General features: G+C 57.0%; 1 protein-coding gene across 2 annotated transcripts; it reads left to right on the top strand.

Moving 5' to 3' along the window:
• Positions 1 to 353: 353 nt before the first annotated feature.
• On the top strand, positions 354 to 13642 carry LOC128827783 (trophoblast glycoprotein-like). Of its 2 annotated transcripts, XM_054011896.1 has the most exons (3): positions 354 to 429; positions 1224 to 1518; positions 11425 to 13642. In XM_054011896.1, the coding sequence occupies exons 2-3, from the start codon at positions 1235 to 1237 to the stop codon at positions 12260 to 12262; spliced, it is 1122 nt and encodes a 373-aa protein (XP_053867871.1). In that variant the 5' UTR covers positions 354 to 429; positions 1224 to 1234; the 3' UTR covers positions 12263 to 13642. The 2 variants fall into 2 exon arrangements, with proteins under 2 accessions (XP_053867871.1, XP_053867870.1); XM_054011895.1 differs by lacking the exon at positions 354 to 429 and having other exon boundaries at positions 1190 to 1518.
• Positions 13643 to 13991: the final 349 nt, after the last annotated feature.

The raw sequence follows: 13991 nt of genomic DNA, 5'->3' as shown, positions 1-13991 counted from the left end.
GATTCTGTGGCCTGCGTTGTGCAGGAGGTGAGACTAGACGATCATAATGGTCCCTTCTGACCTTAAAGTCTATGGGGTGTGTGTGGATGTACTGGCTTGGCCTGCCTGGCTCTGCCAGACTCTGTGTGTGCAGACCTGGTTTGTGTGTGTCACTTGTGTCAACCTGCCTGCGATCTGCCTGTGACTGATTTGTCACTCGGTGTGGGTGTGGGTGTGGGTGTGTCTGGGTGGGGGGCTGTCTGCCTGGCGGTGTTCGCCTGTGTCTGGCGGTCCGGCCCTGCGTGGGTGGGTGGGCGTGTAGCCTGGCCGCCCACGCGAGGCGTTTGCCTGCCCCTGGCAGCACATGGCAGCCCCGGGCCCCCCAGACGCTGCGGGCCGGATGCAGGGGGGGAGGACGGGTTTCAAAGGGGCCAGTCCCCGGGGCAGCAGGTACCGCGGGCCGGGCAGGGGGGACGAAGGGGGCCGGCTGGAAGGAGGCGGGGGGCGGGCAGCGGGCGAGTCCCCTCCCCGCCGGCCCCGCCCGCTGCCTTTGAATCTCGTTCAGCCCATTGTGCGCTCGCGGCGGAGCCCGGTGGGAAGGGGAGCGGACTCTGCCCGCGGCAGGGAACGGGTGAGTACCCGCGGGCCGGCCCCGGCCCAGGCTGGGGGTCCCCGGTCCCAGCCCCGGGGGAGGCTTCCTCCCACCCGGCCAGAGGGCAACTTCTGCGCCCCCCGGTCACTCGCGGGGCGAGATGCGGGGACCGGCTGGGGGATCCCAGGACAGGGGCAAAATGCCCAGAAACTTTGGGGAGAAGAGGGGGTGAGGGGTGTGCAAAGGGGCCTGCAAAGGGCAGGGGAGCTGGGGGTGCAAAGGAGCCGGGGTGTGTGTGAAAGGGGCCGGCAGAGAGAGGTTGGGGGAGCTGGGGGTGCAAGGGGCGGGGAGGGGGAGCTGGGGGTGCAAAGGAGCCGGCGGGGGGAGGGGGCTGCAGAAGGCAGGTGGGTGGGGGCAAGGGGACCCTAAGGGAGAGGTGGGGAGGGGATAGAGATCCTGGGGGTATATGAAAGAGGGGAAGAAGGATCGTGGGGGATGGGATACTGCTTAAGGGACGGGGGGGACGACAGGGAGTGCAGTGCCCAGCTCTGGCGGCATGTCTCTGTTAACAGCTCTCAGAGGAGGCTTGGGGGGGAGGGGGCTGGTTTGTTTAGCATCATGCTGGACTCTAGTGGCCCCCCTTTGTCTGCAGGCGTGTTGGAAATGTCCCTCCGGGAGCCCCCCCCTGCCAGTCTGGGGTCCTGGGGGCTCCTGCTCCTGACCCTTCTCCTTGCCCCGCTTGCCTGCCCGGCGTGCCCAGCCCCCTGCGAGTGTTCGGAACCAGCCCGGACTGTCAAGTGTGTCCTGAAGGAGCTGAGCGCTGTTCCGGCCGAGATTCCCAGGTACACCCGCAACCTCTTCATCACCAGCAACCAGATCGCTCGCATCAGCAGCCGGGACTTCCAGGGGCTGCCCAACCTGGTCACCCTCTCCCTGGCCAACAACAGGTAACGCCCCAGACTGCTGGGTGGGAGATGGTGCTTAGGGCAGCGTAAGATTGTCTCTCCTCCATCTGAGGAAATACGCTTTATTTTGACACTGTGGAACTCACTGCCACAAGATGCCCCTGCAGCCAGAAGCTTAGCAGGATTCCAAAAAGGATTAGATGCTTATAATCAATAATGAACACCCACCTAACCCCCTTGCATAAGGAAAGGTCAGTTTATTTCAGAAGGGATCTAAACGCTCATGCTTCAGGGCATGAGTCAGCTGCTCACTGGTGGGGGTCAGGAAGAAACTTCCCCTATGGGCAGGGCATTCCATAGTTGCCCGTTACGTGGTTTCTTGCACCTCCTGTGAAGCATCACTAAGGCCTTGGCTACACTTACCAGCTAGTTCGACGGCTGGAAATCGAAGTTCTGGGTTCGACTTATCGCGTCTAGTCTGGACGTGATAAGTCGAACCCGGAAGTGCTTGCCGTCGACTGCGGTACTCCAGCTCGGCGAGAGGAGTACCGCGGAGTCGACGGGGGAGCCTGCCTGCCGCGTGTGGACCAAGGTAAGTTCGAACTAAGGTACTTCGACTTCAGCTACGTTATTCATGTAGCTGAAGTTGCGTACCTTAGTTCGAATTAGGGGGGGTAGTGTAGACCAAGCCTCAGAGACGGCGCAGCAGGCTAGCTAGAGCACTAATCTGGCACGGTTATTCCGGTGTCTGTAACCCATTTGTAAATGGCCATGACTGTAGCTTCTTGGCACCGTACACCCCTGCCGGTGCATGTTTATACAATAGAAATGTGTATGTTGTAAATGTAAACCCCCACCCTACCTCCACGTGCATCCAGTGGGAAATCTGCAAGTGCCTTTGGGCTCTTTCTGGTTTTGCTGCATTCAGAGCCCATTGGCCCCTTGAATTAACACCAGGAGCCTGACCTCTGAGTGTCTGGACGGGCTCAGCAGGCCTGAGAGGTTAAGGTGGCCGTAGCACCATAACGCAGCTGATAAAGATACTATTGCATCTGACTCAGCTAGGCGAGGGGCTTCTGCTGCCCTCCAGCTTTTCCAATGGGTCTGAGTTTTCACACCTAGAAATGTGGGGAGCTGCACCTCTCAGCAGTGAGCTGCACCCGAACCTTGAATTCTCTCCCAGGGGACTCAGCGGCTCTGATCCTCAGTCCCATGAAAATGTCTAATTTCCCCGTAGTTATAAATATTAAAAGTGCTGCTGGATCTCACTGGGGAGCCTTCGTCTCCCGCTCTCCTGAGCCAGAGAAATGGGGCTCCCACTGGAGTGTGCCAAACCTTGCAGGGCCCAGTCCTGGTGAGTGAGTCCGTAGGAAAGCGAAGCTCTCATTGGCCTTGCAGAGCACCCATTGGCAGTGCAGCATCCTGGCAGCTATTTGGATTTTGCACCCGCAGGGCACATTCAGGGGGCTGTTTGTGTCTAGCGATCCTACGACCAATGTAGAGGAATCTTTCAGTTTACCTTGGTGCGTACAGGAAGCCAATGCAATAAAGTATCTGGGGAGCAGGCTGGCAAGCAGTAGCGGGCGAAGCATTTGGGGGAGCCCAGATAGCGGCCCAGATCAGTGTGGTAGAACTGGGAAGCCTGAGTCCCACTTCCCACCACCCGCAAGGTCTGATGAGCTCAGCGAAGTTGGCACATGCAGAATTCAGTCTGAACTTGTCCTCCGCTCAGTGGGTTGGGAGCCCTTGGGGCACAGATGGCAGGCCGGGCATGCTGCTTTTTGGAGACCCCGCCCCATGCGCTGTGACGGATTTGCTGGGGATGAGTTGGCTTCTGAAGGGTGCGGAGCTGCTCTAATGTGACTTTCCTGCAGGCTTCCATCAGAAAAACTTCTTGTGAAAGTGACTTGAACGGTTAAAATCCGAAGGCAAAAGAGTGGCCTTAAAATAGTTCTACTGGGAGCGTGGGCCGGGTACTGTAGGATTCTGAGCACGTCCTTCTACAGTTGTTGGGTCCAGGTCAGGACTTGGGGAGACCCTGTGTGGTGACTAGCAGCATAAACTGTTAGTCCAGGAGCCAGAGGGAACCACGGGACCTGTCTGTTTCTAGCAGACTCAATAAAGAATCCTCTTTCTATATGTTATAACAAAGTCTTCTCCCTTCCATGCTTCAGGGAAAGAACCAACCTCTAATCTAAGGGGTTAGGAAGAAATTTCCTCTGTCTAGAGCCGCCCACTGCAGAGTTTCTTGCACCTTTGTCCAAGGTAGCTGGTGCTGGCTGCTGTCAGAGGCAGGATACTGGGCTGGCTGGACCGTGGGTCTGAGCCTGTCTGTCCTTTCCAATGCTCTGTACTGTGAGGGACACCGCAAGTACTTTGCGGGGTCACTTGAGACTCGGGTTGGCTTGTCGGGTCTGGTCCTTTGTGCCCGTTTCACGGCGGGTTGTGAATATTTGTCCCTGGTATTTCTGACGAGGCTGATTGAGGTGCCTTGGCAGTGCTGCCGGGGAGTCTCTCGGGCGGACGTCGAATAGGGATGCCTTGTACGGCTGTGCTCTGAGCAGCAGTGTCTGCGCGTGCTGGGACTTGGCCGTTTGCGCCGGAGAGAGCGCGTGGACCGGAGGTGGGTGGTGTCTGTAGCAGATGGACAAAAAGGAGTGAAAATCAGGTACATTCACTTCCTACAGTGTTACCTACAGGGACAGGCCTGCGCAGTGCGAGAGAAGTGAATTTAGTGCAGCATTGACAGCCCTGGAGACTGGAGCACTCGATTTAGCCACCGAGCAGGCAGCAGCAGGAAGCCAGCTACCCTGCCAGTCTCAGGCATGGTAAAGGGTGTGCAGATTGTCCCTGCTCCTTGAACTGTTCGTCACGACAGCCAGCAAGGTGCTGTTTGTACCAGTGGTTTTGTGAAGGAATTGGGCTGAGATCCACCAACTCGTGTCAGGCCGGTGGCTGAATGCGGTCAGATGTCACTACCGAGCTTGGCTGGATGCAAACCAGCATCCTAGGGGAGGAAGGCTCCTTACTGGGTCCCTGAGCCTCGGTATGGAAGGCTGAAAACAGGTGGGAAACCAGGAGCTGTTTTGCCAAGGCACTGCCAGACTGGAGCAGACTGTGGTCCACCTAAGCCCGTCTCTTGTCTGGCAGTGCTTCAGGGGAAGGTGCTAGTAACTCTGCAGTAGGCGCAGGCACTAAGGTAAGTTTTCCCCTCTGATCAGACGTCACTTGGGTCGGTATAAACCTTTCCACATACAGACCTCCTCTGCCATCTGCGCTCCAACTCCCCTTCCATACGGGGTCCCAGCAAGGCACAGAGCTAGCTTTGATGATGCAGGGGGCAGGGGGGAAGGGGAGGCTTGCCTGGGTGCTTCACCTCTCATGGCACCTGCCAGATGCTGCCTGGGTGGACCAGCATCTCGCCAGTGCAGTGGTCCCTACTGGGCTGTAAGGTCTCGTGAACAGAACCATGGCCTGCTTTTGAACTCCCACCAGGCACTGGAACCCTGCAGCACAGCTGTGTGAAAACAGGCCTGCCAGGCCTTGCCAGAACTGCTGGAGAGCCTGGGGCTGTTTGGTTTGGTTCAGTACATTGGGGTCAGGTCCTCCCCCAGCATGGAGGCAGGAGAGAGCATGGCACCAGCTCCACTTCCGAGGTCTGGCGTGGAGCTCTCTAGTGCACCAGGCTTTTTGACTGATACGTCCTGCCTGTCCCTGAGCTAGTGTTTAGAACGGTGTTGGGCAAGGCTGGCAGGGTTTAGAGCAGGGGTCTCAAACTCAAATGACGACGAGGGCCACATAAGAACTAGTACATTGGCCCCAGGGCCGCATTACTGACACCTCTCCCCGTGCCACCCTCGGCCCCGCCCCCACTCCACCCCTTCCATGAGGCCCTGCCCATTCCCTGCCCCCATTCCAACCCCTTCCCCAAAATCCCCACCCCAACTCCGCCCCTCCCTGCCCCCAGGGGGTACAAGAGGGGTGTGGGGTGTGGAAGGGGGCTCAGGGCAGGCAGGCAGGGAACCTGCCCTGCCCCCGCTGCGCGTCGGGCCCGAGCCGCTCTAGGTAAACGCGGGGGTGGGGGGCTGCGAGGAGCTCGCGGGCCGCAGAAAATAACCCCACGGGCCGTATGCGGCCCCCAGGCCGTGTGTTTGAGACCCCTGGTTTAGAGGAGCCCACGGCTGCAGCTTTCCCTGGTTCTCATCATCCTGTGTAGGATGCACCCGTCCCTGGGTTTGGGGGTGAGGGGCTCACATCCTCAGGCCAGGCCTAGCTGTGGAGTTACAGGACCAGGATCAGAAGCTGCCAGAGGATGGCGGTTGGGGACTGGTATATGGGGAGGAGCCAGGGAGGTGCAGTGGGGAGGAAACGTTTTGTGCCAACAGCTGTAGCTGGTGTAGGAGAGCGGAAGGGAAAACCCACCATTGTGCTCTTGATCTAAAGAACGTCTTGGGCTCCATCTAGCAGGGATGGCTGCAGATGTTCCCTGGGAATGGTGGCCATCTCCTCTCCATGCTCCTTTCCTCTGCCTCTCCCTGTTGTTGACCCAGCCCCTCAGCTGAGTTTCCATGTTCTCCCTGGCTAGGACAAAGGCAGGAGCAGCTGGGAAAGCCGTCTGCAGGGAACAGAGCTGGGAGGCAAGCGGGGAATATCTGCCGTCTCTTACCAACGCTTCACCCCAGCCAGGTAGACATCCTGCTTGGCCTGGTGTAGCCGTCCTGCACTGAGCATGTGTCAGGGCCCCACTGATCAGTGACTTGTTCTGGCACCGGCCGTCGTGCTGGAGCTGGCGTCATGTGGCCCTCATTCCTGGTCTTGGTCCTGGGCTCCCCACATGCAGCTCTGCTGGTGCACGTCCGTCCTGACCCATTTCAGCCTGGGGTGGTGATTTTTGTGATCTGAACAAAATACAGTGGGAACTGAGCTGAGTCCATCCAACTCATGTCACTTGTGTCCTCAGTAGCTTTTCAAAGCCGGCCCTCGGAGGAGAAAAGCCCATGGTTAGATCATTGAACCAGTCAGCCCCTTTTGCATGGGCATCTTTAAAAGATCCCCTTAGTACCCACTGCCAGATCAGGTACGTTCAGCAGGGAGAGGAAGGTTTCATCGTGACTTGGGGACCTGTCTCTGCTAGGCCAGCGCAGGCCAGGCTCCCATCAGCCACGTGTGCCTGGTCCCCATGTTCCATGTCACTCCCACCTGGCCGGTTCCACAGGATCGGCGTTTCTCACCCCACCGCCAGGGAAAGAGAAGTGCTGACATTGCCATGGCAACAAGCTTACAGGAGATGCAGCTTGGAAACAGACCCTGGCGGGGCTGATGCTGTGGGAACCTCTCTCTCTCTCTCTCTCTCTCTCTCTCTCGGCTGAGACCCGCCAGTGCTCTGCGACCGGCTGGGGAGGAGGTCGGTACCACTGCCTGGGAATTGGCGCCTGGGTTTTCGTTGGGATTGACTGGCTTGCGGACGAGGCAATGGGCGAGCGAGCCTGGATCTCTAACCCACAGCCAGCCGGCATTGGTGAGCGCAGGCGGCCAGTCAGTGGCTGAGGCAGACAGAGTCTGAGTGATTCCTGTCCTGAGTGGGCAAGTCTCCACATCACCAAAACCACCTGCCCATTGGCACTAACAGGCCCCATTGTTGGCCAGTTCAACCCAGGGGCCCAAGGCTGGCTGGACCGTGGGCTCTGCTCTCCTCCCACTAGCGCCCCCTCTGGCACAGAGCCAAGGCACGCTGGCAGGGCTGTGGGGAGCAGGGGGGCTGGCACTGCTGTCCGTGCTGTAGCTGTTCCCCGGGATAGAAGACTTCAGCCGCCAGCACCTTTCACCTGCACGTGATCCTGAGATGCAGCTGGGGGGTGGGCTTCCACCAGTCATGAGTGACCCTTCTCCACCCCACCAACGTGATCTTTGGAGAAGGCTAGATAGCCCCCTAGAATAAACCAGGCGAGGCCTGCTGCTGCCCAGCCAGACCTTGTGCCTGCCCTCCCGGCAGGGGGACGATACAAAGGACTTGGAATTTATTACTTTCTTTTGAGTCTGTATTCACTCTGTGTGGTGTGCGGGCGTTTGAGGCACTCTGGCAAACCAGAACTAGTTAGTCCGCTTGGGGCGAGGAACTTTGAGCCCTGGGTCTATCGCTGGAATCACAGAGCCATGGGGTTAGAAGGGACCGCCAGGGTCATCTAGTCTAATCTCCTGCCGAGATGCAGGATTCGCTATGTCTAAACCATCCAAGCCAGGTGGCTACCCTGGGTAAGCCATTGTCCAATCAAGTCACTGAGGCCTACCATTTTTCAGAAGTTGGCTTTACTCTCTGGGTCTCAGCTTCCTTCTCGCAGGATGGTGGTGAGGGGCCGATGGTACTTCCTGCTGAAGGAGGATTGTGAGGGGTAATGCATCAGCGTTCGCAGAACTCCTCGAAAGGTGCTAGAAGCCTCCTTAATAGTATCCTCTTGTGATGCAAGCCCTGTGGCGGCTGGTCGCAGAGATGTAGTTGAGTCACCGGCATTGTTCCAGCCATGGGACTCTCAGCCGGAGAACCAGGCTGGGCTGGGGACGGTGGGGGCGAGGGAGTGTGTTCCCGTGATCATGTTGACGGGTGTGTGCAATGTTTAATACCGTCAAATGGCTCTGGCGTCACACAACCTTGCGAAAAGACGACTGGGAAGTAGCATCTGTGTCCTGCTCCTGGAATGTGATCTGCAGCCCAATGAGGTCAGTAAAAAGACTTCTGTGGATTCAGTGGGGTTTGGATCAGGCCCTTAGTTGTGAGCCCTTCATGGCACATACTGTGTCTGTACAGCACCTAGCACCGTGGGCCTCTGATTCTGATTTAGAGCCTTCAGGCGCTGCAGTATAAATAAAGCAAGTTCCATGAGCTCCAAATACCCAGCGGAGTAAGGAAGCGGAACCTGCTTCCCAGTTCCCGGTGTCCCATTTATCTACCAAAGAAATTAACACCAACTGCCAGCCCTGCGTAGTGTCTTTGCTTCTCTGCTGTGTGAGTCAGGGTGCGGGATCTGATTGCAAAAGGAACGGAGACCTGTGCAGAGAACAGCCCCAGTAATTGTCTCTGTGGGTGTCGTGAGGCTGCAGTTTTCTCCTGGAGTATTTCTTTAGCAACTGGACTAGGCAGCTGGGTGGCTTAATGTCTAGGCAGAAACCTTGCTATAGCTTCTCCTTCCTGGGTGGGCCTGCATATGCTCCCCCAGTGGCTACAAAACCCTGCAAAGGGGCTACGGCTTCGGAGCTGTGTTTAGCCACAGTGGCCGTGAGCCTGGGCACAGGAAGTGGCTGCCATCTTAACACAGCTTAGTATTCAAAGGGTGGCCAAACCCTGGCCTGGATGAAGTCAATGGGTGGTATGTCTACATGGAGATTAGACCCCTGCAGCTGGCCCCTGCCAGCGGACTCAGGCTTAGCGCTGTTTAATTGCAGTGTAAACGTTCACACTTGGGCTGCAGCCCAAGCTCTGGGACCCTCTACTTTGCAGGGTCCTAGAACCCAGGCTCCAGCCTGAGCCTGAAGGTCTACACCACATTTAAACAGCCCCTTAGCCCGAGTCAGCTGGCACGGGCCAGCCGCAGGGGTCTAACCGCAGTGTAGACGTACCCTGTGCATCTTGCCATTGGTTTCCGTGGGAACAGGATCGGGGCCTGTCATCAAAATTCTAGGCTCTAGTTCTGTCTAAGCCAGTGCCTGAGCTCCTAGGGTGTCTTGGCTGTTTGGGGCAGAGAGACTTGAACCTGCTGCTCGTGTCCGTTTAAGTAGGAGGGGTGCTTAGCTCAGAGCTCACATCCCCCCTTGATTGAGTCTGGGTTCTGTAAAAATAGCTCCTCTTCGTAATAAAAACACCACCTTCGGAGCCAGGGTGCCTGACAAATGGTAGTCAGTTAGCCTCCCGATGCGCTGATAAGGTCACTTCACCCACCTCTGAAATCCAGCTGCCGCTTGGAAGCCCCCCAAATATTCGCCTGTAGCTAAATGGAATGGGTTGGATTCAGACCCTCCGCTGGCGTCCGTCAGGAGGAAGTGAGTGGAGCTAGACAGGGTGTTGGGTCAAGTAATTTCCGAGAGAGGCGGCTCTGCCTGCAGGTGTCGGGGTAGGGCAGCAGCTGAGTTCTAAGGCGTGTTCAAACACAGATTTAAAGGACCAGCAGGTGGCAAAGCTCCGCACGCACAAACCTCGGTTTCTGAGAAATAATTTCCAGTCGGTTGCATTCTCACCTCTGCCTTTGGCCAATAGTTAGTAGAATTTCAGGCGTTGCAATTGCAAAGTAAGTGTTAGCGCTGAAGCTGTCCTGAGCTGCTCCGTGCAGGAAAGCTGCTCCGTTTGGCTTATGACTTGGGAGGGTGGGATTGAGACAAACCGCTCTCGTTTCCCTCTAATAATCCCATGAGCCACGAGGAACAGGGGCTGTTACCTGTACCTCAAGCAGCCAGAAAACGGGCCTGACTCTCCAGAGACCTGGCTAACTGCAGTGGGGTTACTCCAGCTGAGGGGGACGAGGATCAGCCCCTATGTTTTGATTGTATGGAACCAGAATCGTCCAAGGAACATCCCAAATCCACATGAAAGACCCCTCTGGGATCAGTATGTTCCCAGATGTCACAGGAATGTTACAGGCCTTCAGCCAACTCCTTTGTGGGGGGAACTAGGCCCTGTGCTAATAGAGAACTTAGCCCCCTCAACTCCTATTGAAGTCAGCGGGAACCGCAGATATTCAGCGGGTTGCAGGATCGGGCCCAACGTTAGCCCAGCTAAGGGCAGGAATAATTCATGCTCTTGAAATTGACTTAACACTAAGTGGCATCCCCCTGCCCCCATCCCCCTTGGAAAGGAGGAGAGGAATAAACTGCATGCAAAGGCCTTTTGGCCACCCCGGGTCCCTTTGTCGCTCACATAAGGGAGGCATGAATGATGAGGAGCATCTGGAGTTAATCACCTTCTTGGAGGGTGGCTGACGCCTGCAGATCCTCAGGGATGTGTTTCCACCCACAACCATTTGCATTTTGGAGACCAGCATGTGCACATCTGACAGTGGAATTTGGTTCTGTGGGTGTGATTAAAACTCGGCTTTTCTTAAAGGGACAGTGGCAAGTTCCAGAATAACACTAAGTCCTGTGGTGGTGGTGATCCCACACCTCTCAAATCACTTTACAAAGGCGCCTACGCTCATTCCCATTTTACAAATGGGGAAACCGAGCCAAGAGGAAGTTATGTGACTTGTCCAAGGCCAGACAGTGAGTCAGTGGCAAAGGTGAGAGTAGGAAGAATCCAAGGGCCGGGCACACACAACCTGTTGCATGAAATCTCTCCAGAGGGAGAACCAATATGTCCTTATACAAGCAGGTTTCTTGGGATTTATATAGTTGCAACTGGAGTCATTCCCTTCGAGATCCAGGTGTGTGGAAGAAGGAAAAGACGCAAAGGTTCTTGTGTGTCCCTGGCAAGCAGGAGTCCCAGCGTTGGTACTGAGAGCATGAAGGCTCCTCTCAGAGGAGAGACCCCAGGCGATTAATGAGATTGTCTGGGCCTTCTAACCAATGGTTGGAAAAGCATCCAAAATCGGAGCCCACTGGGCCCTGCGCTCTCGTTAAATGCGATGGGACAGTTAGGGCAGGCAGGCGGTGCTGCTTGCCATCCCTACAGGCTAAATCCTCCATTTGCTTCTACATGGGCCTCACCAACGTATCTTCAGCTTGATGCAAAGGGAGTTCTTTCTCCAGGGCCCAGTCACACCTGCCCCCTGGGAAATGGACTGAGACCCAGCAAACTCATTGACTAGTCATGGGTGGAAAGAGCTTTAGAGCTGGGTGGGAAGGGCGACCTAGAGGTGAAAGGCCCCAGTTCCGAGGTGCTGGGCTGTTGCCAAGGGATGGAATCGGAGCCGTTGGGTCTCCTGGGATATTTGACATGAGCATGACTATTTCTCTCTCCCACCCCAGGATCAGCGCTGTGGAATCACAGGCCTTCTCTGCCCTCCCCAGCCTGCGTTACCTGGACTTGAGCAATAACCGCTTGGCTACCATCCACCCCGACGCTTTCAACTCCAGGAACAACTCCATCCGGGAGCTGAACCTGAGCCGCTCGCTCTACAACTCCTCCGCCATCCGGCCTGTGGCAGCTGCCATCGTCCAGGGCGGCTTCCGCAGCCTCTCCAAGCTGGAGCTGACCAACAATGAGATCGTCTACCTGCCGCTGGGCATGTTCTCCAGCCTCCGCAGCCTCCGGCACCTGGACTTGAGGAACAACTCCCTGGTGGACATCAAGAACTCCACCTTTGCTGGCCTCGACCTCGAGCACCTCGACTTGACCTTGAACGCCCTCAAGACCCTGCGGATCGAGGCGCTGGCTGAGCTGGGGAGGCAGCTGCGCCTTCGCCTCTTCCTGAGGGACAATCCTTTCGTGTGCAACTGCGACATCGAGGACCTGGTGAGCTGGCTGAATCAGAGCCAGCAGGTGGCTGACGTGGAGAAACTGGCCTGTGTCTTCCCCCGGCACCTCCAGAACACATCCCTGATGGACCTGGCCGGGGCAGAGCTGGGCTGCCACTCCAGTCAGCACCGCAAGAACACTCTGCAGACCTCCTATGTCTTCCTGGGCGTTGTTCTGGGCATCATCGGCGTGGTCTTCCTCTTCGTGCTCTACCTGAACCGCAGGGGCATCAAGACGTGGGTGAACAGCACGCGGGACGCCTGCCGCAACTTCATGGAGGAATATCGCTATCGTTACGAGATCGACTCCGACCCCCGCGTCACCCAGGTCTCCACCTTGGACATATGACCACGTTCCTCTCGGGAGCTCTTTGGATGGCTTTGTGAGCTTCCAGGCGTGGCCTGGTGCTACCCATCTCCAGAACCAATTCATCTGCTTGGTGATGAGCTGTGACGCTCCTTGTGACGGAGTTAGAACTTTTTTCTTCTCCTGTTCGAGGGACCTTGCTGGGGGGGAAGGCGCAATCTTCCCCTGCATGGTCTGTCTCTTGCACCGTATTACCAGCCCTAGGGGAACCCCTCTGGCAGTGGGACTCAGCCTTGGGCAGATCTCTTTGTGGGCATTATAAAGCAGACACAAGACAGGGATTTCTGCCTTCCTTTGGTGTCAAGCTTCCATTCGGGTATTTTTGGGGTGGGAGGCTCTATCCAATGCAAGGAGTTGCTGCAGTGGGAACACAAGGACTGCCCCACGGGACCAACCCACTGGCTCGGTTCGCTCGGCATCCCCACTCTTCCGCAGCATCAAGGCAAACCTTTGATCTAACGCAATAATAAACCTCGGGGGTAGGTGGGAGATTCCTTCCTAACCCCAGCAGCCGATCAGCCTCCGCCCTGGAGCAGGTGGATCCAGAGCGCTGGGAATGGTTCGTTTAACTTTGAAGCCACTGCTGCCAGTGGAGGGACTGAACTGTGAAAAGCCAGGGCGGTGTCTGGAATGCCCACTAGGGGGCCCCAGGCCAGCAGTGGCAGGACAGCTGGGATTTCACAGGTATCCTGGGATGAAAGGGCTTGTGTGGTGGACTCTCCTCCGGCTTTCAGAGATGCTGGCTGGATCCTGGGGACGCCGGCAAATCCCTCCTCGCGCAGGCGCCCCACAGGAGCTGGGTCGGCAGGGAGGGGAAGTTTTACATTGGGGGGGGTTCTTTTAGGGGTTTTATTACTGTACATATTGTAAACCAGGGGAATGGGGTGGGGGGATTTTGGTTTTCTCAATGCACTGAACACACGGAATAACCATCCCGGCTGCTGGCAAATTCCTGTTCTGAACTCAGGCCCAGATTGTTAACGCTACGGCGGCGGTGCTGCACGCAGTGTCACGGTGCCCAACTGAGTTAGGAGCCCAATCACCCTTTCTGAAGGGGTTTAGGCACTTAGGAGTCCCCATCCGTCGACCGCCAATGGACTTAGGCTCCAGGGCCTAACTGTCTCCGGGGATTAGGCTCCCTGGGCAGCCTGGCATTGGGCATTGAGTGCAGCAACGCGATAGTGTCACTGGGCTGGGATCTTCCAGGCAAATCTTCCTCGGGTGTCAGTTCAGGGGTCGTCGCACGGGCTGACCGGTGCGCTCCAAGCGGGGTGGTGGCTGCCTTCCCTCCAAGGTGTGGGGAACATGCTCCTATTGGTTTGGTCACCCAATTCTGACCAATAAATGATTTCTCAAACTGTGCCTTGATGTCGGTGTGAAAGTGTGTCGGTGGCTGCCTTCCCCCTGAGGCCTGGGGGAGCTGGGGAGCAGGGAGGGTCCCTTAGTGTGGACTCTGGGCAAAGACCAGAGCGGGAGCTGTATGGCTAGACTGTGCCCCTGGTTCTGGGCTGTGGCTGACCCTCCTTGTGGCCTCTTGGCATGAGCCTCTAAAAGCCAGTCAGGCTCTGCAGTGCAGTGTTTCATCCTGTTGGATGCCTAGGGAAACTGAGGCATGGGCAGCCCGATTCTCCACTGCCCTGCGCTGAGTGCTCACTGCCAGCAGGGCAAAGGGGCTGCAAAAGGCTGCCATCTTGCTCTGCTACCCTGTGTC

The sequence above is a fragment of the Malaclemys terrapin genome, chromosome 22, assembly GCF_027887155.1.
Source record: "Malaclemys terrapin pileata isolate rMalTer1 chromosome 22, rMalTer1.hap1, whole genome shotgun sequence".
In the NCBI taxonomy this organism is placed as follows: domain Eukaryota; kingdom Metazoa; phylum Chordata; order Testudines; family Emydidae; genus Malaclemys; species Malaclemys terrapin.
This window is presented reverse-complemented; position numbering and strand designations above follow the sequence as displayed.

Coding starts and splice junctions, on each gene's coding strand:
- LOC128827783 (XM_054011895.1), top strand. CDS start 1,190: ATGCTGGACTCTAGTGGCCCCCCTTTGTCTGCAGGCGTGTTGGAAATG. Junction 1,519..11,424: donor CTCTCCCTGGCCAACAACAG/GTAACGCCCCAG, acceptor CTCCCACCCCAG/GATCAGCGCTGTGGAATCAC.